Here is a 25,539-nt window from a genome sequence, read left to right on the forward strand (position 1 = left end):
TATTTGTGCCAAATTTGTCCAAATTCCCTCAAGGTGAGATATCACATTCACTAGTATGAGACATATGCAAGGTCACATCTTTTGACCTTTGACCACCAAAATCTAATCAGTTCATCATTGAGTTCAAGTGGACATTTGTGCAAAATTTGAAGAAATTCCCTCAAGGCGCTCTTGAGATATTGCGTTCACAAGAATGGGACTGATAGACAGACAACCCGAAAAGATTTAAAAACAGATCTTTTGTAAACTTGTTTAGTTGACAGTGTCTAAATAAGTTTGGTCAAAAAGTCAAACTATTATTATTACTATAATTACTAGTTTCAATCATACAATGAATGAATGCATGAATGAATCTTTGTTATCTGTCAAATATACCATTCAAAAGGAGCACAGTACTAAATATCAAGTTGCTGTGATACAAAATCGCATAAACTAACAACTAGAAGTCACTTGAGTCCAATTTGACTTTTGTACCAAATTTGAGGATATTCCCTCAAGGCATTCTTGAGATATCACATTCATGAGAATGAGACAGACAAGGTCACAGTTACCTTGACCTTTGGCCACCAAATTCCAATCAGTTCATCACTGAATCTAAGTGGACATTTTTGCCAAATCTGAAAAAGTCCCTCAAGGTTTTTTATTTGAGATATCATGTCACACAGAAATTCTCAAGTCATGTTCAACTTTAAATAAGGTCTCTTCTGTGCTGTGGTTTGCCAGATCATGCATTCGGGCACATTCAGCAGTTGCTGGTGTTTCCTGTAAATTTCCTTTTTATTGTAACACATTTCTGTTCTACTCTTTACAATTTTCTTTCTGTATTTGCATCCTTTTTTATGCATCATATGTTTATGTGCCTCTTGATTTCTCCATGTGCTTGAGTTGTTGTTAAGTTGTCATTTTTTCCTAAATGTCACTTATTTGTGAACTAGTCCTGGAAAATCAAAGAGGATGGATGGATGGATGGATGGTAAAATTGATAAATGACACCCTTTCTCCAACTCTGGGGCAAGGCTGACACAGCTACCCGTCCTCTCTGCTCGAGGAGAGGATCACTCAAGCATATCCTGAGCAGCTGCCGAAAGACCCTGGGGGACAGTTGGTACCGCTGGCGTTACAACCAGTTGTTGAAAGCAGTGGCCGAGAGTGTGTCCACAGCCATAACAAACTGCAGACACCAAGGCCCTCCCAAGAAGCACATGTCTTTCATCAAGGCAGGTGAGCAGCCCAGACCACAACCAAGAGCTGCTGAAGGCCTATGCACCACCACACAGGACTGGCAGCTGATGGTTGATCTGGGCAGACTGTGACATCTTTGTGACCTGACATCACCATTCTGTCAGAAGCCACTGAACAACTTGCCCTGATAGAGCAGACTGTGCCCTGGGAAGACCACTTTCAAGAGGCATTTGAATGGAAGAATGCCAAGTACCAGGCACTGGTAGAGAAATGCCGGAGGCAGGGTTGGAGAGCACACTGCCATCCAGCAGAAGTAGGCTGCAGTCTCTCTTCCAAAACTACACCTGGCTGGGAATGAGCAGATGAAGAAGAAAGCCATCAAGGCTGAGACAGACGCAGCAAAGAGAGCCTCCAGGTGGCTTTGGATAAAGAGGGGTGATCCATGGACTAATGCTGCTGGGATGCAAGTTGATCAACCCCGGCTGGGTTGCCTAGGCAAGGGTGTCAAATGTTGCAAGACCCGAAAAACACCCGATGAACCCAGGATACATCGCTGATGATGCGTCCCAGCACATCCGTAGGATGCATCATTCATCATGCATTGTAAAAGCTGTGAGATCATTTTTTTTATTTGTTTGTATTTACATCCACTTGCATGTGTTTTCTTACTTGCATATCCCTTGCAGCTTCTGACGTAAACAGCCATGAGATTCAGTTTTGAATCTGGTGTGTCACTCTTACTTTAGCAGTGCTTAACAGAACAGTATTGACCAAATATTTATTACACAGAACAAGCTAATAATTAAAATCCATGAATTAAGCTTTTGGAATCCTCTGAACATTTCACAGTAATGATAAATAGCAGAATAGAGGCTCAAAGCCAACAACACAGAAACACAGAAACTTGCAGCCCAAATGTTGATATCTATGACAACACTATAATATATTCCATGTCTCACCCAGTTCACTGAAGCAGTCTTCTTGTTTCCAGTCTGCAGGCAGTGTGCCTGAGTGTTCAGCTCGAGCCCTTTTTCTTGGATCTACATTCTTCAGGTTCACAAACAGCTGATTGCTCTTGGCCTGAAAAAATAAATTTAAAGGGACAATGATTAGTTGCTAGAATATTAATTAATAGACACAGTCTGTGCAGAATTACAGCCCTTCAGCAGCGTACGGTGGTTAGGATGGGCCCCAGTTGCACACTATTATGACAGGCCCTAGTGCCAAATTTTGCATCAAAACAGCTGCTGTAAATTTTATAGTATCATCACATGATCAAATACAGATTTGACGTTGGACAACATTAACATTGGTATTACCTATCATCACTGCAAATCTGTATATGACAATTTCTTTTTAATAAAATTAGAAATTACACATTAAATTGATTATTTAAATAATTTATTCATAGTTTATATAGTTTCTGTAAAATTAACATTGCTACTGACTTTTTTTACAAAAGAAAAAACAAACTTTGACAGAGATCGGTTTGCCTACTTAAGGGCATATATAGCAGATAACAGCATTTCTATTTTGACGTGTGCTCTTCTTTGAACATAGGCATATTTCTGAGGTGGCAAGTTGAATCACTGTTTATATTTACACCCCTGCAGTCCACTTCCATACCTTTCCATAGGGACCATTGTTAACATGTGGGGGGCTGATGCACTGGGTCAGAGTATGGTAGCTGGGGTTGGAGAAGTAGTTGCTGGGGTGGGTCTCACACGCTGGTGGGTGAGCATCTGAAAAATGAGGTGACATGGAACTCTTACCAGGAAGTTCATCAGTGTTTTCAGAGAATGAGATCCAACAAGCATCTCAATTTATGATGTCATACAGATCAGAAATCAAGTGTTTACATTTGTGTTTGCTGATGAGCAGTCCTCTACATGTCTGCCCTCTATTGGCAGAATGCTACATTTCTTGGCACATTACCAGTTATCAGTCTTTCCAGCAACATGGACAACAGTGGTTAATGGCGTTATAGGAGAATTAGCATGCAGAGAATGATTCTGTTGTTGGTTAACGGGACCATGGACTCTATTTCAGAAATCTATGTGTATATACATATATATATATATATGTGTGTGTGTGTATATACATATACATGTATATATATATATATATATATATATATATATATATACACATACATATGTAAATTCACTGGTATGGGCACAGGTAAAAATGAGCTACAGGTGGGCGGGCAATGGGTGAGAACAAAAATATATTTCTATTTTTCAGAGTAAAAGAAATAAAAAGATGTGCAGTGTGTGATTATCAAGCTGCAATTCATTTTATTTTGAAAATCAATGACAGAAGTTGAACCTTTGACCCCTTTGTCACAATCTTCACCAATGTGGAGGACTCCAGCAATGAAACTTTGCAGCCCAAGGATGAGGTGGCAGCCAACATCAAGTTCAAGACACCCATGGAGGATTTTTTTGAGGTTTTATGGTGGTGAAGGAGCATGCTAAAATGTTTCCTAACCTGGCAGTGATTACACAGAATGTTTTCACCATCCCAGCATCGAGCGCAGCCAGTGAAAGAGACTTTTGGTCCACTAGATTTGTAATTCAAGAATGGAGAACCCAATTTAATGTGAGTGACTGTAGCCTGTGTGTGTTTTATCACAGGTGTGGGTTGGGTGGCGAGACTTTTACTAATGGGTGCAGCTTTGACTTAGACATAATGATGAGTAATGAGTGAGTTCTGGCCCTCAGCTTTACGGGTACAGTATGAACGGGTGCAGGTTTTCAAAAATGGACCTGCGCAGGACTATGCTCTATTTAGCATTACAAATAAGTGGGTATTTCTGTTGTACTTTTATCATGTTAATTTTCAAAATAGTTTTTAGCTGTTTAAGAGCAACACAGCAATCAAGACATTTTTTTCTATGGGTGTCTTGAACTTGATGTTGGCTGCCACCTCATCCTTGGGCTGCAAAGTTTCATGACTCAACATGAGGAAAGACCTGCCTAACAAGCCTGCACCAGTACATGTCAGTGAGCTGGTTGCAGTTTGAAGTGGATGAACCTGTAATGTACCTGTAATGGTGTAATCAGCAGTGACCCTCATAGCAGGAGTGTAGGTCACAGCCGGCATGGTAGGCTCTTTGCCCTTTTGCTTCTTCCTGTAGATGACGAAGAGGAGGAGGAGGAAGAGCACCAGGAGCACCAGCACAATGATTCCTGCGATGGCTCCAATCTGGTAGGTGTCCACCTGCATGGCTGCGCTGGTCAAACTGTTAAGGCTGCCCACCACTACACCAGCTGCAGACAGGAGGAGGGGTAATGTAGTGCCAGAGTTTAGAGGCTGTTTGCTCTAAGTAACCATTAGTCCATTTGTAAAAATAGAATGAGGTAAATTCTCCTGCTATTAAAAGGGGATGATTGTCAGTGATTAGACAACCAAAAGAATCTGATTTTAGTCAGAAACAGATATGAGAAATCAATTGATTCTGTGTTTATTGAGGTGTGTCATCACCTTGGTCACAGCGAGCTCCCTTCCAGCCTGGGTTGCAGTAACATGTACCAGTCATGTGATCACATGTGGAGTTATTTAGACAGTCACAGACCTGACGACAGCCATAACCGTAGGAACCAGGAGGACACTCTGGAGATAAGGAAATAAATCCCCAATTAAATCCAACTTTAGTAGGATGTCACTAATCCTGATTACACAACAACAATTTTGATTGGCAAAAGTAATTCAGTTTTATTTAATGTATCAATATATATGCAGAAATGTTTAGGAACCTGCTTTAGTTTCAGTGTCTTCACATTTTTATTTATTATTTTATTTTATTATTATTGATTATTTATTTTTTATTATATTTTGAAATAGATGTATTTGTGCAGGAGTACTTGACACTTTTAAGTTTAAAACTGAAGTGAAGTTCAAGTTTCAGAGCTGAAAGGAGTTGACTGCTGGAATACACACTGACAGTAGATGGAGTCATTTGAACAACATGCACTGACAGAAATGTCAGTTTAGGTTGTAGCACAGTTAGTGTAAGCACTGAGAAGAGTGACATGTTGAGATGGGGTGGTCAGTATAATGACATCATGAGGCAAATCTTAAAAAAATAAATAAATAAAGAAGGGAATAAGACTCCAAAAGTGTGCTTCACCAAGGCCAGCACACTGATTAATTTTTATTTAACACAGTGCACAGCAATTTACATGAAAGGAGTTTGACAGATGACTTGTTGGTACTGAAAGTTTACCAAAGGAAGACTGAAAGAAAAAAAGAAAGAAGACTAAGAAAGAAAGAAAGAAACAGACACAAAGATAGAAGACAGAGAAAAAGAAAAAAAAAGAAAGAAAGAAAATAAGAAAGAAAGAAGACAGAAAAAGAAAGAAATTAATGAATGTACAGTGGTGTGAAAAAGTGTTTGCCCCCTTCCTGATTTCTTACTTTTTTGCATGTTTTCNTGTTTGATGACCTGAAACATTTAAGTGTGGAAAACATGCAAAAAAGTAAGAAATCAGGAAGGGGGCAAACACTTTTTCACACCACTGTATATAACATGTAAAATATGATTACTTTTTTTCTTGTATTCATATTACTATCATTTATTTAAATGCGTTGGCAACATATCTTAGTTCTTGCCAATAAAGCTATTTGAATTGAATTGAATTGTAATTGAAAGAAAGACAAAAAGTAAAAAAAAGACTAAGAAAGAAAGAAAGAAAGAAAGAAAGAAAGAAAGTCAGTGTAACATACTTTGTTCACAGTGGCGTCCCATGAAGCCGGTGCGACAGGTGCACTGTCCAGTGATGTGATCACAGTCAGCTCCATTCCTACACTGACAGGTCTGAAAACAGTCCTTCCCATAGAAACCTAAAGGACAGCCTGTAAGAGAGTCATCAAACATCATATGATATACTTTCAATATGCTCTGTAATAAACAGGAAGTGTGTGTGTGTGTGTGTGTGTGTGTGTGTGTGTGTGTGTGTGTCTATGACTGACGTTGTGTGCAGTAGAGGCCAGTCCATCCTCGGGTGCACTTGCATTCTCCATCATAAGCACTGCAGTAGGCTCCGTTGTGACAGTTACATGTGTGGATGCAGTTGGGTCCCCACTGACCAGGCGGACACGCTGCAACACAATCACAACAAAGTGCTGAGTCAGTGCTAAAGTCTTTAGTCGTACTAGTCCAGGGCTAAACATCCTTTCCAAATAACTTTTCTTTTTACGTTGGAATGTATATATCATAATCATCATGTATCTTCTTTATCATTTTACTGAGTGAACGTACGCTGGGAGCAGTCGCTACCGATCCATCCTGGATAACACTGACAGGAGCCGTCGATGGGATTACAGGTGCCGTTGTTGGTGCAGCTGCAGCTCCAAGCACAGTTCTTCCCAAAGTGACTACTGGGACAAACTGCACCAAAGACACATGTGAGTGTTAATCATTCAACCACAGTTCAGCCAGAAGTATCCTCACTTTTTCATCTCAAATATAATGTGCGGAGTAACTCGATTGTACTTGGCGTCCTGGGATCTTGGTTGCTGACGAGGATCACTGTGACATTATCATCTCACACTAATGTTCAGTATTGGTCTCGTGTTAAGCAGCAACTGTGTGGAGTAATGTGTTCCATCTGCTCTGATTGATTCAAACATTTACAGTGTGTAATGCCCTGCAGTGAAATACAACTTATGTGTGGCTCATAATGACACAGACGTGTCTCCAATCAAGCATATACAATATACATATGCATCCTAGCAGCTGTCCTTACATTCAGTTGCTTATTGAACAGCCTTTACAGGGAAATTTAGTCATAGGTATTTTCTTAGAAGCTGTCACCTGTATGAGCCTTTAAAAACCCAAAGAGGTCGAACCCCATAGCCCTTGTTAGACAGTAGAAACAGTGTGCTGCAGGGCAACTCACCCTCGTTGCACAGCGCCCCCTTAAAGCCTGGCAGACAGTCACACTGTCCTGTGACGTGGTGGCACGGTCCGTTACTGTGGACACACTGTGGACAGGTCTGACTGCAGCGGTGACCAAAGTAACCCGGAGAGCAGACTGCAGAAAAGATGAGTTAATTTTTATTTCACTCAGCTCTGTTTCAATAGAAGTAACAGCAGTGTCAAAGCTGGTGTAGAAGTGACTGAATACATGTCATTTTTTATAATCATAACAGCACAAATAATTTACATGAAAATCTCTTAATAAAAATACAGTATTATTTACCCTAATATAGGAGATAACTTAGCTATAGAAACTGTTTTGTTGAAGTTTTATAATAACCCATCCAGAGTTAACACACATCAACTCCCCAAAACTCCCCCTGAGTTGCACCTGGATTGTTTAGGTGACACAAAGGTTTGGATGGTTAATGCCAACCAGGGAACATTCAACAGTCGCCAATTTGTCAGATTTGAAGAAGCTATTCTTTGTCAAGTTTTGGAGACTTTGCCAGCTTATTTGTGGAGTTAACAGCCCAGTTCTTAGAAAATGTTAGCCTTTTAAATGTTGGCAACTTCTAGGCCTATGCACAAAGCCTGAGGCGGAGAGAGCAAAGCGGCTTGCAGAGGAAGCAGCAACAGTAGGCAGGACAAAGCAGTTTAAATAGGGCACCCTGAATGAGATTTGCCAACTGGTTGCATAGAAAGGAATCGTGATCAATCAGCTGATCCATCAGTTGATAAGGCTGCTTGAGATCAGCTGATGTGGCTTAGATGTAAGCTAAGGTTGACATCATGTCCTGCCTGAACTAACGGCATGCTCAATTTTTGTTGAAAAGTTAAGTTTTATCGTATCCGCTGCATAATAACATACAATGTACCATATCAGTGGTTTAGAGAAACGTATAATACCAGCTTTTATTTCTGGTGACTGGGCTGGCGTTTAACGCTTAGAGTTGAGACTGAGTCAGAGACTGTCAGCCCACAGGTCGATATGGAACAGGGCGACATACCTAGAATGAAATCCAATAGGTCAGAAACACAAGCGGTTCATCCAAATTATCTAAACTATTGTATTTGGAGGTCAAACTGACAGGGAAAGTGTCACTAATCATCCTTCATAGTACAGGAAAAGTGCATGTGAACTACAACAAGTACAGCACTGTAGGTCAAAGTTAAAGCAGGAAGTGGCTGTGTAAACTGTGATATTTACAACAGATAATTTGAGCAACAACTTTAGAATTCACCGTTTGTTTTTTGTTCCAAATAGGTTTTGACCAATCTATATGACTGCTCATGTTTCTGATTTATTTTATTTCCTAGATCTCAGATCTAAGCTATTAACTTGCAGAGAACAACATTATTATTACTAATAGGAATTATGGACAACACTATTACAGTTAGACAGAATTTTAAATAAACTCATTTGTCCTTCAAGAAGAGCATCAGCTGTGTGATGATGAGACTTACTCCTCTGACACGTGGTGCCTCTGTATCCTGGAGCACACTCACACGTTCCCTCATCTGGAGAGCAGGATGCTCCATTCTTACAGTTACAGGGGAGGGAGCAGTTTGGGCCCCAGCGGCCCTCTGCACACACACTGTCACAGTGGATACCTACAAACACAAACATACATAATCACATTATTACCCGGGAAAGACCCTCCTACACTATGAGCCAAATAGGAGGTAATGATATTCATGGTACACTGTAATGCTCAGATATCTTGTCAGACTATGTGCAGACAAATCAGCCAAGAGAACATTGTTAAGGTGTTACCAGTCCATCCAGCCAGACAGCGGCAGTGCCCAGTAGAGTGGTGACATCCATCAGCATGACTGCAGTCACAGCGTTCTTTACAGTCCAGACCGTATGTGCCATCCTGAGGAGGACCAACAATAACCATCACAGACATGAACTTCAGTAAAAGCTTCATTTACATGACATGCAGCACGCTTTTCATCATCGGAGAGAAACTTTTCATGCTTTTTAATCCTATTTAATTTCCCACAGCTTCGTATGTTCTAACAGGGCAGTTTACACAGTATGAGCTCAAATATAGCCCCAAAAGCTGTGGCCTCAAAATAACCACAAGATCAACTCTCATCCTGATAAAGTGTGATGCACAAAAACGAATGAATGAATGAAAAAAAACAAAAACAAACAAAAAACAGTTATCCATTTCTGAAAACCAGGTATAGAAAGGAGTAATTTTAAGTTGTATGTTGTTTTATGTTGTTTGTTTTGGGTTTTTTTCTAGATGAAAGCATGTCCCATCAGTTCTAGCAGACTCTGTACAAGTACAACACTGGTAGAAATTACAGATAAAAACAAAAATGCTGAGAGATATAGGATATTCTGCATATTCCAAGCTGTATCAAACATGTGTTTGTCCTGTTTTAGACTGTGTGTCAGGAATATGGGGATACAAAAAGTTACAAAAATGAACATGTCCAGAATCGGGCTGTTTCGATTCTTTTTGGAACTTCATAAATATGCCTGTTTTGGCATTTGTTGGAGACATGGGGTGAGACTCATGTGAAGTAAGATGGAAGGCCAGCATGGTGAGCCTGTGGAACAGGCTGCTGGATTTACCAACCAACAGGGTAGCTAGTGAAATTTTTCCCTAGGACCTGTCTGTCGGAGGTGAATGGGCATCTGAAATATTTGATTTACAAGAGGAATGTGGCCTTGAAGGAAATTATTTTGAAAAGGCAAATAAACTCTCTGTTTATTTAAGAAAGACTGCAAATGTGAAAAATATGATAAGTACAAGTTGCTTAAAAGTCAGTGATCATTCTATGCACAGCTAAGAGTGCTCTTGAGATAACATGTTCACAGTGGTATATTATCACTGTGTATTGAAACTGGAAGATACAGAGGTGTAACTGAAGACAAAAGAATATTGTGAGGTGAATAAGGTGGAAAATTAGTATAATTTTATTCTATACTGTCCTTTATATCATGATTTTGAGGATGGTGCTTTAATTAAATGTCTTTTTAATAATGTTCATATGTGCATTTTCTGAGAATCTTTAAGGGCATGGGGTAGGAGGAAAAAAGTATACTATGACGACTTCTCTGACTCTGTTTGGACTACTGGATTGAAAATGGAAACAAATAGTGTTTGACACTGATTCATGTAAATTTCAATTTTGTCCTGTTTGGATCCATTTATTGTGTCTGTGTATTATGTATTTTGTCTTGTACTCAAGGGGCTGTGCTTGTGCTTTGTATTTATTTTTTGTCGTGGGAAATCTCTCAATGCAGTGTTTGTGGGTATGTCTTTCTTTTTGCCTGATAATGTTTGTGTTTATGTTTGGATGGTATTTACGTGGTGCTGGATGATGGTGGGTTGATATACCAGGATGTTTGGTCTGTTACTGGTTAATGAGTCTCAATAATCCTACAAGGGATGGCTCATGTAAATGTCCAGACAAAAAAAAACATTAATTCATTCATTAATTTGATATTACATGAATTGTTTTCATTTAAACTATTTGTGTTAAGTCAACATTAACATTTTTAGTTTATAACTGCACATACCAAATCACGTCTCCAACTACTACATAGTCTGAAAAATATTTGGTTGTTATGTCAAAATCCTTATCTGTTGACGCAGTCTCACTGAAATACATGAAATGGACACAACCTCTTAACAACCATCACATGCTGCTGGGCACTAAATTCAATGCTGGCAAAGCAAAAACAATGTAAATGCAAAGTCTTTAACAGTTGCAGTTTCAAACACATTGTTATTGTGGTTAATGTTTTTAAATTGTTGCAGTTTGGTTAGGTTTAGGGAACAAGAAAAAAAGTACTTAGTTAAGTATGGGAAAGGATTGTGGTTTTGGTAAAAAAAATAACTATGTACATAACAAAACAAAAAGCAAACAAACAATATATACTATTAATACTGAAATCAGCCACTATAACAAAAGATTCTCTAGACTTTGCACTGGTATTGCTGCATTGAGTTTGTATCAGTTTCTCGTATTACTGTGAGGCCTGGCTAGATTTGTCATGTTAAAACATATGAAAACATCCACTGGGTCTTTTAAGGACATTAGAAAAGTGATTTTCAGTGGTCTAGAGCTGTAATTTTCCCACTGACCTGCCAACAGAAATAATATTTAACACATCTGAAAAAAGAACATGCACTTTCTAAAACACAATAAAACAAAAAGCGAACAAAAACAATAACAATTAAGAAAAATTAGGGGCTTTATCCATGTAAATATCTAAAAGCATCCCTGTCCTCTCACCTGGCAGCGGAGTTCACACCTGTCTCCTCTCCAGCCTGGAGCACAGGTACAGTGACCATCCAGGGCATTACACGCTCCTCCGTTGCCACACATGCAGGTGAGGTTACAGCCCAGACCCCAGGTACCACTGGGACAGTTGATAGAGCAGTCCACCCCGTGCCACCCTGATTAAACAAGGTTATTAACATTCAAACACACACATGTACCTTAGTTACCATTAACAGTAGCTAGCATCAAAACCATTGCCAAAACCATGTAACACAATGATAAAAATACATCTAGAACAGTTTCTCTGAAAGAATGCTGACGCTGTTGTATGACTTTGCGAATCATTTAAGTTGCACATTAACAACAGTTTCTATCCATGTCGAATGTTGAATTAAGTTTCAGATAGTCAGAATGAAGTTGTAGATATCTTGAACTTGAATTATGACTAGTCAAAATTAAATTGTAGATATCTCAAACTGTAATTATAGATATCTCCAATTCAGTTGCAGATATCCCTAACTACATTGAAGATATCTATAATGAGAAACCCCATACACATGAACGGCAAAAGTAGTTTGAATCTTACTAGTCAAAACTGAATTATATCTTAAATTAGAGTTTTGACTAGGCAAAATCTAATTACAAATATCTGTAACTGTAGTTTTGACTAGTCAGAATGACGTTATAGATATCTTCAATAAAAATTCATACTAGTCACAATGACATTATGACTAGTCAAAATGGTGTTGTTGATATCTATAATGGTAATTCCGAATAGTCAAACTTAGCAATTAAATGTTAAAACGGCTGGCCATTGCCGGCGATGAATTTTGGAGTCGTTTACCGACACGCCTCCTTATTAACACAGCGCACGGATGAAGGTGTAGTCTATGCAGCAGCTGAATTGGTGAGGTGGACACACCAGCTCCGCAGTGCTCTGCAGCGGTGGTCTGATTACACACACGTCTCCAACGATTTGTGGAATCGACCACCGACATGCCTCCTCATCAGAAGAGTGGACGGAAAACGCCAAAGTCCCTGTGGCACCTCACTCATGTTGAAATAAATCTACATTGTGAAGCAACGCTTACTTGCACTGAATTGGAAATATTTTAGAAAAATACACTGGATTACAAGGCTTTAGAGAACAGTGCACTATTGTAGACTTAACATGTATGGTTATAATAGGTCATGATCTAAAGTGGGCTGGTCTGAGGCATGAAACTCCAGGGCTGAAAATGAGTCTGACTCCAGCCCTGTGCTATAATGTTTTCGCTTCCTTCCTTTCATCCCCCTCTCTTTTTGCCTCCTTCCTCTTATCTTTCCTCTCCTCCTCTCTCCTCTCCTCCTCCCTCTCCTTCTACTCCTCAGCTCACCTGGTTTACAGGTGCAGGATCCGTCCACAGGTGAACACTGAGCTTTGTTCTTACAGTTACAGATGGATGCGCACTCCACTCCATGTGTTCCTGCTGGACAGGGGACTGAACAGTTGGGACCCTGAGAATGTCATTACAGGGGATAAATAGTTAGAAGAAGCAGTGAGGACATCACACATCCTTTAAATGTACAGCTCCACCATCAGCAGCACCGAAGAGACATGATCAGATATCTGCTGTATTCAACTGAGTTCCACCCTCAAGTGCATCACTGCAGTCCTTTCCACATTTTTCTTCATTGTTTTGTTGTCATAGGACAAGTTTTGTGACAACACATTCTCCAGCTGACATCGGATGTGTGTAGTAGATGTGTGACACAGCTGCATATCTTGTCCCAAATATCAGCAGAGATGGACAGTGAGGTACTGTATGCTCATATTAACCAACTGTTAAACTTTAATTCTGTTGGAAAAACAGTGCATCAAGAGCATGTATCAAGCAGCCAAAATAAGAACTTTGTTCTTTGTCATTATTCTTGTTTAAGACCTCTGCTTTGCTGATTTTCCCATGGGGTCCTGATGTTTTCCCTGATAAACACTTCTATTACTGTGAGGGCCATGAAAGTGCTTTGAACAGATACAGTTCATGTGGAAACAATAAGGATTTGTCTCCTAGGCCTGACATCATACTTGGAAGTGGTTGTGGTTGTGTGTGGCGTGAACATGAGCTGATGTGAAGCTATGGATACTTAAAACCTAAGTCTGCTCCAGGTCTCATTGAACTTCTTTTGGCAAAAGTAGCCTCTTCTATTGAATGTGATACGTCCTAACTTATTGTCTTTGGGATGGCTTCATTATGGCTGCAAGAGGTTTGATGATATTGTTTCAATAATAAAATGAAAGTTAAAAGTTAAAGGAATAATTTCACATTCTGGGAAACCAGCTTATTTGCTTCCTGTCTGTCTATATGTCTATCTGTCTGTCTGTCTGTCTGTCTGTCTGTCTGTGTTAAGTATGGAGCTGGAGTCTGGTCATTGTTAGCCTAGCTTAGCATAAAGACTGAAAGCCGAGGGAAAACAGCTAGCCTGGCTTTGCCCAAGTTAAAAAACACACCTACCAGCACATGTACTGTAAAGCTCACTGACTATCGCACTGTATCTTTTATTGTTAAACTTCCTGAAGTCTTAACATGACAATCAATACTTTTACATGGACAGTTAAGTACAGCTAGAGCTATTAGTCATACTAATACAATAAATCGATTTTCTCTAATGTCATGTAAACATACTGACTGTTGGTGGTACCTTCTTGTCTACAGTCTAAAATCAAAAACTCACAGACCATATCTGTTGTAGGAACAACAGCCTTCTAGACTCCTCCAGAACCTGGATTGTAAGTAAACAGACAAATGAGATGGGCCACTCTGAGGGTCAAATGTTTACGACTCTGCCCCCGGCCTCACCTCAGTCTTGAGAAACTCTCCCACCAGCCATCCTGGCGTCAAGAGGGGTAAAGGTGTCACTTGAGACCCCTCCAGGTTCCATATGTCGATCAACATCTTAAAGGAATTCAGCTTGTGACAACACGGCCATGCAGGGTCATTGACTATGCTTTTAAGTTCACCACATCCTCTCCCCTCTTATCAACCACACCATCTAATTCACAACCTGGTGAAGAGGAAAAATTGAACAGATGTGAGGATCGTAAATTCAGTATGCATTCCTGAGCAGAGACTAAAGACTAGTTCACATTACGTGATTTTCACCGCAATTTTGACGTCGCAGAGGATCTTGAGAGCCACCTTGGGTCGGAGGTGAGTCGGCAGATAGTCTGCCACGACGAGTCCTATTGTGTGAACAAATCTATGAGCAAGTCGCCCCCTCATCTGTGACTGGGACTGGATATCTGGTATGCTAGAAAACTGGAGAAGGCTGACACGACTGACAAAGAGCATCGGCCAATGAAAGGCGGGATACATCCACATCAGCACGCCGGAGGACGGAAGAAATGTGAGGAGGACAAGCCGCAGGGTTGCCACTTGCCAGGTCCGCTTATTAGCCACGACTTTGGGCTGGTTTCTAAAGTGGAGTTGCTTATTTGGGCTTGCTCTCTAAACATCACCTTTCTCTATATCCATCTAAGAAGTTATTTAAATGCATGAAAGTCCCTTCTTTTGGGCTTGTTTCCATAGCCCCGGTTGCTTGTTTCTCTCCCAAGATCTGGCAACACTGACAAGCCGGCAAACAACAACAACAATGGCGGCGTCCACAGGATCACGGGGAGCGTGTTGTGTTTGGACCCTAGTTTGTAGTGTTTGTGCACGAATCATTTATGCTTGTGTTCCGCTGATATATGCGGAATAATAAATATACAAATTTAATTTTGATGTTAAGAGCCAATTTTGACCATAATGGGAAGAGTATGCATCTAACATGTTAAAGTAGCCTATAATTTCACAAAATAAAGTTTCGTTAAAGTTCATTAAGTTTCCTCTGAAATAAAATAACGTCTAAACTCGGACACGCCCCCTCAAGCTGGTGGGATAAAACTATTGAGCTCAGCACATCTCAGCACTTTGCTCTCTTTCTTTTTACTTTACTTTTTACTTTCTCTTTTTCTTTCTGTTGCTGTTCCTCCTTCTAGTTATACTCTTTATGCCTGAACCCATTACGCTCTTAAACTCGGTTCCTGCGTAACTCTTTCTTTTCTTACGATCAGAATTATTTTGAACTTTTAAATTTTGCTTGACACATCCAGGACTGTTTGTCTGTCCTGAGGTTTCTTTCTTTTTGTCTGTGCCTTCAGTAACATTATACCTGAAGCGACGAAGCCAGCCAATTGCAACATTTTTTTTCTACATGTTGATAATGACTTTGACAATAATATGGAACGGCCGACGTGATTGTTTTCAACTTTATTATAAGTGAGGAGCCATAGCTAAATAGATGAGTTTCTGTTCGGCCTGCAACTCCATCAAAGATTCATCGGATCCAGCGGCTGTCAGCCACTTGTCCGAGTGTCCGCAGAGCAGGAGCTCTTTGGCCAAATCAAGAGACTTTCTGCCGCCTAAAATCACCGACGTGTGAAGACCACCTAAAGGACACCGCCTTCAGGCTCCACCACCCCTCACTGCTGCGTTCCAGTTTGTATCACCCTGCTGGAGGGCTGTGAAGTGAAGCCGGGAGTTGCCAGCGACAGTCCGGGGTCCCCAAAAAACGTCCGACTGAGTCATCTCTTCTCAAAGTAGGCTAAATCCCCCTCACTTGATGCAGCCGCTGTGTTGTGATAAGAGTTGATGTCGAATAGGAGACTTAGTTATTCTGATCTTAATTTAGGTTTCGTTAGGTAAAGAATTTTGCGCATCCCTGTGTCCCCAATGTATCTATAGTCACATACTCTCTCTCACTATCACCAAACTAAATAGCTAACTGACAAAAGTGTTACCTCTTGTCTTAATCCATCTATACATACTGTTGATTTTGTGTTATTTCATATCATCCTCATTTATTATTCATTTACTCAGTTGTTAAAACATTTAGCCCTAAATAAATCTTCATTTATCACCAAGCCATTGTCTGTGAATATTTCTTTTTAGCAGGAACTAAGATCACTGTATACACAATTCATAACCCAGATACTGAGACTGATTCATTATTGATAAGTGTACTGAGGAATTAATAATTGGTTTCTGGAGTTATTAATTTGATTAGTCGCTTTCCTCCTTGCAAACATTTTCTAAAGGTATTGCTCCTACACTGTCAACTCATACCATAGCTGGAGACACTGGTTGGATGGATAAACAGTTGTTTGTTGAGAAATACGTCCAGCATGTGACTCCCCCTAAAACTACAAACTTCTATTCCTATGTTTCATTTTTTATCTTTAGAGGTGTATTTCTAACTTTGGACAGTTGCTGTTTCCCCCTGCTTCTAGTCTTAATGCTAAGCTAGGCCAACTACATCCAAACTCCAGCTCTGTACTTAACACACAGACACAAGATTGATACAGATATTCTTATCTAAGTCTCAAAGAGAAAGCTAATACCTGTATTTCCCAAAATGTTGAACCATTAGTTGAAGTCAAATTCCAAAATAGTATTTTCAGGTCCAGAGGAGGACTAGAAGTATTACCTGTGCGATTGGCTGAGAGTGAAATGCATTGTATATCCTCCTTTATCATGATTTTCACTAGTTTCACTGTGATGATTTCAGTTCCTTGAAATCTCTGGCCTTGGTTTGCTGGCTGTGATTCAGTCAGATGAGTTGAGTTCAGTCAATTTTATTTCAATATCCAGATTCACAAATCAGATTTTTGCCAAGGGCTTTGAGCTGGATGATGAGCCTATGACAACATTATCTATCATACATACTGGATGATACATAATCCAAATGGATTCACATGATTTGTGACCTTACATATTCATTGACATTCTGACATGACAAAAATGGGTTTTTACCATGAAGCCTGGAGCACAGATACACTCTCCAGTCACACTGTGGCAGTCAGCACCGTTCTGGCACTGGCACACCTGCTGGCAGGACTCGCCATAAAATCCTGGGGTACACGTCTCATTGCAGTAGAGGCCTGACCAGCCAGGCTGACATGTACACTCTCCTGACATTGGGTGGCAGCTGGAGACAAGAGAGGAACATACCAGAGTTAGAGATTGTATATAATCCTAGTTTAGTTTTTGCTCATACTGTAGGTCTATTACTGCTTCTCACATTTAGGGATCCTAACTGTGACCTGCCAGGGTTATGGCCTAAAGGCTTTTGTATGCTTGAAATACACGTTTGTATGACTTGTTGTCCAACCACATCTAAAGTCAAATAGTTTCTGCCTGTTCTCAGTGGGTGCACAAAACCTGACTGGCACAGTGCTATTGTGTGCCCGTTGGGCACAGTTTCCAGTCCATTTTAATGCAGCACACAAAACAACACATGCTGCCTTATGTCAGCCTGAATCAATGGCTTTCTGCGGCAAGTAAACAATCATGAATTCCAACAGCACTGTTAACAGTACAAACTAATAAGTAGAATGACCACCCTGTAGTTGTATGCCTCCATGCACCAGTCAAGTTTCTCTTATAGTTAAATTCATCTCTGTGAAAACATGGATGCTTCACACCCACTGTCCCCCTGACAGCACAGAAGATCTATACCAGGGCTATTCAATTACAAAATCAATTGGGCCAGATTATAAAACCAGACAATGTCAATGGGCCACATTTTCAGCAGTGAGCAACTTACCTATTTTTTTAGTTTTTTTTATATATATATATATGAAAGCCAGACTTCACCGGGTGTAATGATTTTAACTACTTTAACAGTTGTTGCTGAAATTGTTTTTATTAGCTGGTAACCTCAGTTCTCAGATACCAGCTCAGGTAGAATGTCCTCCTTTACACTTTTGACAAAACCATCTTCACATATAGGATATCACAACAAAGAAAGGAAGAAGGTTTATATAGGATGCGGGGCCTTTAAAGCACACGTGCTTAGGGGCCCATCATTTCAGTCCTTTAGGCCTATAGTGGGGAAAAACAACAATAGTACGTTGTTCAGATTTAGAACACTAAACAAAAAGTTCTAGCCAGAAACTCAAATTGAGAGAAAGAACCGGACCATACCCACATCTCTCAGACCTGAATGAACTGGCTGGTAATGTCAAATTTTAGAGCAGAACTGGGACCCAAAGCTATATGTTTGCTTAATTTCATTCATTACTGACCCCATTTAAGGTTTTTTTTGGGGAGGTTTTCCTTATCCGCTGTGAGGGTCTAAGGACAGAGGGATGTCGTATGCTGTAAAGCCCTCTGAGGCAAATTGTGATTTGAATCGTAAATTGAAAGCGTGCTCCTGCTCATCAGCAATTAGCATACATCACCGCTCATGAATAGTCAGTGATCACCATATATGGAGGTAATAATTACTATGGATAGGTGCATCCTGTCGACCTGCGAACATGGAGCAAACAAAGAAGGGGGGGGGGGGGCTATCCCAGCTGACATTGGGCGAGAGGCAGGGTACACCCTGGACAGGTCGCCAGACTATCACGGGGCTGACACATAGGGACAGACAACCATTCACACTCACATTCTCACCTATGGCCAATTTAGTGTCACCAATTAACCTGCATGTCTTTGGACTGTGGGAGGAAGCCAGAGTACCCGGAGAAAATCCGCGCTGACACGGGAAGAACATGCAAACTCCACACAGAAGGGCTCCCTCCTGGGATAGAACCAGGAACCCTCTTGCTGTGAGGCGACAGTGCTAACCACTACAACACCGTGCTGCCCATATATGTACATACATACAAATATATATATATATATATACGATATGAAACTTGATGCAGAAAAATGCATCACAATGTTTATTATTTACATCAGGCAAATCGTAGTTCTATACGGCCTGAGGTCTCCAGTGTGCACTCTAGGTAATCCTTCAGTAACATGCAGAGTGCACAGAGAAGCATGTGAACAAATATATTCACAATGGTTGTCTATGTGAGTGTATGGTTTAAAAGCAAATATACCTCAGGTTCTACTGATCCTTGAAAAACTGAAGCAAAGGTGACTGATACTGATAAATTGAAAGTCTCCATGATATTCACTCCATGTCAGCAGGGTGGGGAATATCTGCCGTGTGGAACCTGTCTGTATTAGTGACAGCTGGCCCACCTGACACAGCAGTCCCATTGAGGAGCAGCAGAACAGCTGTGTAGACACATGCAGCCGCCAGCTGTGCCAGCCTAACTGACCACTGACTACTGGGCCACAACAGTCAGCTGTCTACAGCATCAACCATCACCCTGACAAACATACACAGACAACACATGAATACTTCTTCCTGACACCTGTTAACACTTGAATTTGAAAGATACAGATTTAAACACTCAGAGTAATAATTTGGAATATTTCAGGTGGCTGACTGACTAAAACATTTACTCTGTTTTTCAAGATGTGGAAACCTGGAAAATTTGGAAACTTTAAATTGACTGCATATACTACACATGCAAGATGGCGTTTGAACAGGATCTACTGCATACCTGTGTGTGTTCTGGGCGTAGCATGGACACTTCCTATCACACCGGAGGCCGTAGTGTCCTTCAGGACACAGTCGGGCATCACACGTTTCCCCTGTGTATCCTGGCTCACACAAACACATTCCGTTGGTGTGGTAGCACTTGCTGTTGTTCTTACAACGACACGTCTTTGCACAGCCAGCACCATAAGTACCGATTGGACACTCATCCTGGCACCTGTTCACAGCAAGACACAGCGATGTACAGGGTAATCATTTGAAAAGGCAGCCAACATGACTAAACAATTTCTTTTTCATACTTGTGTGTTCAGGAAATCTGTGTATTGACAGCAAAACTGTATGTTCAGTTTATCCAGTTATGATGTACAGTAAATGCTTTGAGTTTTCAGTGTTGAGGTTTATGCAATGATCAGAAGGGGCAATACATTCGTTGAGACCACTGTAGATATTGACTGACTGTATGTTGATTCATGCAGTTATCATTTTGAGTGTTATAGGCTTTTTTGCACAGTGAGTATAGTGTTATGAGAAAGCTCTTTTGGAGATTGCACTAAAGAGTTTGGAGAATGAGGTTAGAGTTTCAGGAAATGCTTCTACGCAAATCAGGGGATTGTAAAAAAAAAACTGTTAACTTCCTGTCGCTTTTATTCTAAAGGTGAGGGGTTTATTTTTAAAGTCTCATTCCCATGAATTCAACGTGACTCCAAAAATATTTTTCCCTTACAGTTTATCAGTAATCATCATTTATTGATCTGTAGGCAGGGTTTAGCAACATCAACTAGGAGGCTCTGTATATAACAACACCTCCTCCTCCTAAGTCATCAGCAGCATCTACATATTAGATCTATGATATCTATCGATCGATCTATCTATCTATCTATCTATCTATCGATCTATCTATCTATCTATCTATCTATCTATCTATCTATCTATTAGTAAATAGGTAGATGCATACACAATAGGGCTGAATAACTTCATCTTTTAATTTAACCCCCCCCAACATTACAACATGCCCATGGCTTCATCAGGTCTGCTATCCATCACTTGAAAATACCACTTTTCATATACAGTATGTGGTATCATACATATGATATGTGGTACAATTACAGTTACAACAGTTTATAGCTATGTCTTGGTGACAAGACCATGTGATTAAGGGCAGAATAAATCTTGTGACTGTTGTTACGTAATATGCACATAAGATAAGGCCTCCAGTGTCAAAGTCAAGCACATTGTATGCTCATCTACCCCCTGAGCTCCATACTTGTTACTTGGAACTATTGTTATGGTTGCAAATCAACCTCTGGCGACCATGAATATTCAAGTATATATGTACAGATGAATTAAAATGTATCACCATCCTTTGCCCAACCATGACTGTAGCAAAAGTGTCATGAATTTAAGCAGTCTGTTGACTTGTTTCATCCACTACACTCTACTGACTGCAGTAAAAAGCCTCTGTGGTGGTTCCATGGCTCGGTCAGAATCACAGTCATTGCTGGAATACAGATTTTCAGCTAATTTGGCGACAGCTAAGCAAAACAAACCACTCAGTTTAATTGAATGCAGTGGGTATCTCTTCCATGGTTACAGTACAAACATATATCAGACCAACCACCAAATCAAGCTGGATTTTAAAATAAAACGCCCGGTCCCTCTCCAATCATTCAGAGCAGGCTAGAAGAAGAAAAAGGGCAAATATGACCCTAACTGTGTTTTTTAGTACTTAAAAGATTTACTCAACATTCACTTGACATTTAATGCTGTGGTTTTTTTTTTACATTTTAACACCACATTTTCTCATCTACATTCTTGCAAAGCACTAGCAAACAGCAGTGGTGCTCCTCCTAAGGGACAGATATTCCCCCCCCCAGTTCCAGTGGGTTCGGGTGTGGCATGGCCAGCCCAGTTCTAAGCTGTGTTGTACTGTGTCGTCTGGCTTCCCTTAAACCCTTATTTACTCATGAAAGAGCACTTGGAAGGGCTATTCCTGTCTCGTCACTGGTCTGCTTAAGTATATGGTGTGTGTTCTCCGATATTGCTAATTATATGGGCCTGAAGCCCTGCGTGGCGCTCTGCTGACATTTGTCTGTGAAAACACTGACTGGGCTTCCTGGTTGTGTTTTCTGTCTTCTCCCTGGAGGATGTGGAAGAGTTAAGGAGACACAGATGAGTTGATTTGATCTTGTTTCTTGGTTTCACTCTTGAGCATGTCATCATTAGGTTCAGTAAGGACAACAAGGTCATGTCAACTGTAAGATGCAAAAGATCTTCTGTGGGATTTTCTCACGATCCTGGTTCTTAGCCCTGATCTAATGCAATCCAATACAAATGTTCTGCTAAAAAGTCTTTAATGAAGTCTAAAATGTTCAGTTTTTGTTATCAATGTCAAAGAGGGGTTAACTCTTTTTTTTTCTTTTTGCAACACAAAAGACAAAACAGAACAACCCCGGGAAGACAAGTGTCTTCCAGGCAAGTACATCTAATCAGGTGTTAAGAGAACCAGGTCGCACTTTTGGCCCTACTCCAGGGAGGGTCCATTTCAGGCGTGGCATATCACGGCTTGGCACGTTTAAACTGACAACAGAAATGCAACGTTTGACTTAGCTTGGCCATAAGTGCTAATGGAAAAGCCCTATGTGTACGTGTCTGTGTGTATGTGCATGTGCATATATCTGTGTCTAAATCATCAGTCTGGGGTAGCAGCTGACATATTTTCAGGAATTCTGTGGTTCAGATTCATGTGGGATTCCCGCAGAATGGTAGTCAACTTCACCATTCATCACATGATTGAGACGGTACAGGAAAAAAAGTCCTGGGAGTGGGCGGGACAGGAATCATAATAACAATATTAAGCTAGCAATGTGAAGCCAACAGCTCTTAGTTTGTTTCCACAGACTATAGGAAATATGTATCTGTGAGTGTGAGCACACACATCATTTTATGTAGGCCTATATCAAGTAAAATCGCAATGCTGTGCCAAATTTAAGAGTACACTTAAGACCTTGCTTTTTGATGAACACTTATAATTTGGGCTGGCTCGGGCTTGCATTTGACCAGCCCCTAGTTAGGCTGATGTAGGCCTAGTCTGCCAGGGGACTGCCTATGTTACACTGAGCCCCTTCTGTCCCTCTCTCTCTCTTCATTTGTTAACATGCATGTCCTGTTACTGCATCTCACTAACTCGGCGTCTCCACCGGAGTCTTTGTGCTCCACTGTCTCGCAGGTTCCCTCGGATCGCGGTTACGCCTGGATCATGGGTCGTGGTTGCACTGCTGCTGTGGTCCTGTCTGATGCCTGCTCTTTTGCTATGATTATTATCAGGCCCATATGGAATCTGTGCCTGCCTCTGCAGATTTTAGGAAAATAGATGCTGCTTGTAAAACTCAGAATGTTGTCACTGTCTCCTCCATCTTCTGGTGCCTGTGTGTGACTACTGTGTGTTGTATTCACTTAGCATTAAAGTCAAAGTATGTGGTGTAGTAGGAAGAAATGTAAAAAATAGGATTTACTGTTAATGGATTGTTAATAGATTGTTAATAATTATTTTAGCCTGCTTGAGGTAATTATAGGTTTTAATGTATTGTGTGAGGTCATTTTTGGCCCAAAACAATTGTTATCATAAATGAATATTGACTATCACATTTTGAGCAAAAAAAAGAAAAAAAGAAGCAAATTATTATTAGCACACACATATGCTTTCATATATTGATATATACTTACATATACTGTCATAAACTATTATTATTATTATTATTATTATTATTATTATTATTATTATTATTACCATTATTATTATTATTGTTATAGTTGTTATTGGGTGCGGTTACATGATGGCTTCTCATTCGGAATGAAATAAATCTGAATGAAAACATTCAGAATTAAAGTTTTTCCAGTTAGTTTACATGGGAAATATTTATTCTGAATGAAGGTTTACACAGGAGATCAGTTTAATCACCTTTTAATCGCCTTTATTCGGGTCCGCGCAAGGTTTGGTGCAGGGAAGGTTTCTGATTGGATAGGGGGCGGGGTGGCTGTTATGTGTTTACGTTTACCGGAAGAAAACACTGTAGTCCTCATTTCGGATAACAAGATGCTTGACAACGCTGTTCTTAGTGCCTTTTCGGGCTTGTTTTGCTTAAATTCTTGAAGCAGCAGTACGACAACAGCCTTGTTCTGCTAATGCTTCGTCTGTTGAGGAGGAGAAGGTAGGTAGAAGGTCGAAGAAGGGAGATAGAAGACCATGCTGCCATCTTGTCACGCGCGCGCACTATATACATCATCGCACCAGAAGGGCAAGCAAACGAGCATGCGCAGAAAGACTGGAATGAACTTAAAGAGAACGAGCATGCGCAGAAAGACTGGAATGAACTTAAAGAGGAATGAGTGTATACAAGTGTGAGAAAGTCTTTCATTCGGAATTAGAAACGGAATATTACATTACATCGGAATGAATTTTCAGTTGCATTGGCCATTTTCATTCCGAATTAGGTGTTTACAAGATCACTTTTAATAGGAATGAACTTTCATTCCGAATGAAAAGGGAATTAAACTGTCCATGTAAACCCACTCAATGTTGTTGCTGTGCATCTTTCTCTCTCTCTATCTGAATGTATCATTTTGTTATAGGGATTACTGTCATGTTATCACGTTGATCTGTTCTGTACACATCTGTCCGTCCTAGAAGGTGGATCCCTCCTCAGTTGCTCCTTCTGAGGTTTCTATCATTTTTTCCCTTGTTAAATTTCTTCTTTTTTTTTTAATGACGTACAGTTTTTCTGTGACAGCTCCTTTTTGTGGGACTGGAATGGGAATTTAAATTTAAATAAATAAAACCAATACTAGGCGGCACGGTGTTGTAGTGGTTATCACTGTTGCCTCACAGCAACAGAGTTCCCGGTTCGATCCCGGGTGTGGGAGCCCTTCTGTGCGGAGTTTGCATGTTCTCCCCGTGTCAGCGTGGGTTTTCTCCGGGTACTCCAGCGTCCTCCCACAGTCCAAAGACATGCAGATTGGGGACTAGGTTAATTGATGACTCTAAATTGTCTGTAGGTGTGCCTGTGTGTGACTGAATGTGAGTGTGAATGGTTGTCTGTCTCTACATACGATAGTCTGGCGACCTGTCCAGGGTGTACCCTGCCTCTTGCCCAATGTCAGCTGAGATAGGCTCCAGCTCCCCCGTGACCCTCAAGAGGATGAAGCGGTTAGAAAAAGGATGGATGGAAAACCAATGCTACTACTAAAAGCAATAATATTAATAATTAAGTCAGGCACTGTAGTTACACTCAAACAGGAGCAGAGACAGAATTAGTATTCAGATTATTTATTTATCTTAGTATTATCAGAGATAGTGGATAAAGCGAGATACCCCACTCAGCTCACTTCCTGATTCAGTGACGTCAGCGCCACGGCCTGTAGGAGACTTGCGGCAGCTCTGAATGTATTGTCGTCAATGAGGAAAATGAACGTGATCACAATTTATGGTCAATTCTTTCGCCCTATAGTCACTAAAGTAAATATTGGGTTCGTTTTCCACAAGTCACACATCTTCCCAATATTCTAACACTAAAGCTGCATTTTTCATCCGCACAGATCAAGAGAAAATGAACTTTGTTTGAGCCCTGTCCGTCTCAGAAAACAAGTTCTTGCGAGATCTCGTGATCTTGATAAACAGGCGGTAAAATCACAGTTAGCTTACAAACAGTTATTTACCGCAAGTAATAAATAAAAAATGCCCAAGCTTTGTGCAGCAATAGGCTGCA

General features: G+C 40.4%; 1 protein-coding gene across 2 annotated transcripts in view; it reads right to left on the bottom strand.

Moving 5' to 3' along the window:
- The window catches only part of megf10 (multiple EGF-like-domains 10), a 138,746-nt gene that overhangs the window by 8,554 nt on the left and 104,653 nt on the right, over nucleotides 1-25,539 (bottom strand). For both annotated transcript variants that reach the window (XM_050052658.1, XM_050052659.1), the window contains 14 exons: nucleotides 19,782-19,994; nucleotides 17,188-17,362; nucleotides 12,733-12,853; nucleotides 11,369-11,532; nucleotides 8,883-8,985; nucleotides 8,573-8,719; nucleotides 7,086-7,220; nucleotides 6,446-6,574; nucleotides 6,157-6,285; nucleotides 5,911-6,039; nucleotides 4,669-4,797; nucleotides 4,230-4,454; nucleotides 2,809-2,924; nucleotides 2,142-2,262 (listed from right to left, as the gene is read on the bottom strand). In XM_050052658.1, coding sequence (XP_049908615.1) covers nucleotides 2,142-2,262; nucleotides 2,809-2,924; nucleotides 4,230-4,454; nucleotides 4,669-4,797; nucleotides 5,911-6,039; nucleotides 6,157-6,285; nucleotides 6,446-6,574; nucleotides 7,086-7,220; nucleotides 8,573-8,719; nucleotides 8,883-8,985; nucleotides 11,369-11,532; nucleotides 12,733-12,853; nucleotides 17,188-17,362; nucleotides 19,782-19,994 — 2,036 coding nt within the window. The remainder of the gene's footprint in view (nucleotides 1-2,141; nucleotides 2,263-2,808; nucleotides 2,925-4,229; nucleotides 4,455-4,668; nucleotides 4,798-5,910; nucleotides 6,040-6,156; nucleotides 6,286-6,445; nucleotides 6,575-7,085; nucleotides 7,221-8,572; nucleotides 8,720-8,882; nucleotides 8,986-11,368; nucleotides 11,533-12,732; nucleotides 12,854-17,187; nucleotides 17,363-19,781; nucleotides 19,995-25,539) is intronic.

Source organism: Epinephelus moara, chromosome 9 (assembly GCF_006386435.1).
Source record: "Epinephelus moara isolate mb chromosome 9, YSFRI_EMoa_1.0, whole genome shotgun sequence".
Classification (NCBI taxonomy): Eukaryota; Metazoa; Chordata; class Actinopteri; order Perciformes; family Serranidae; genus Epinephelus; species Epinephelus moara.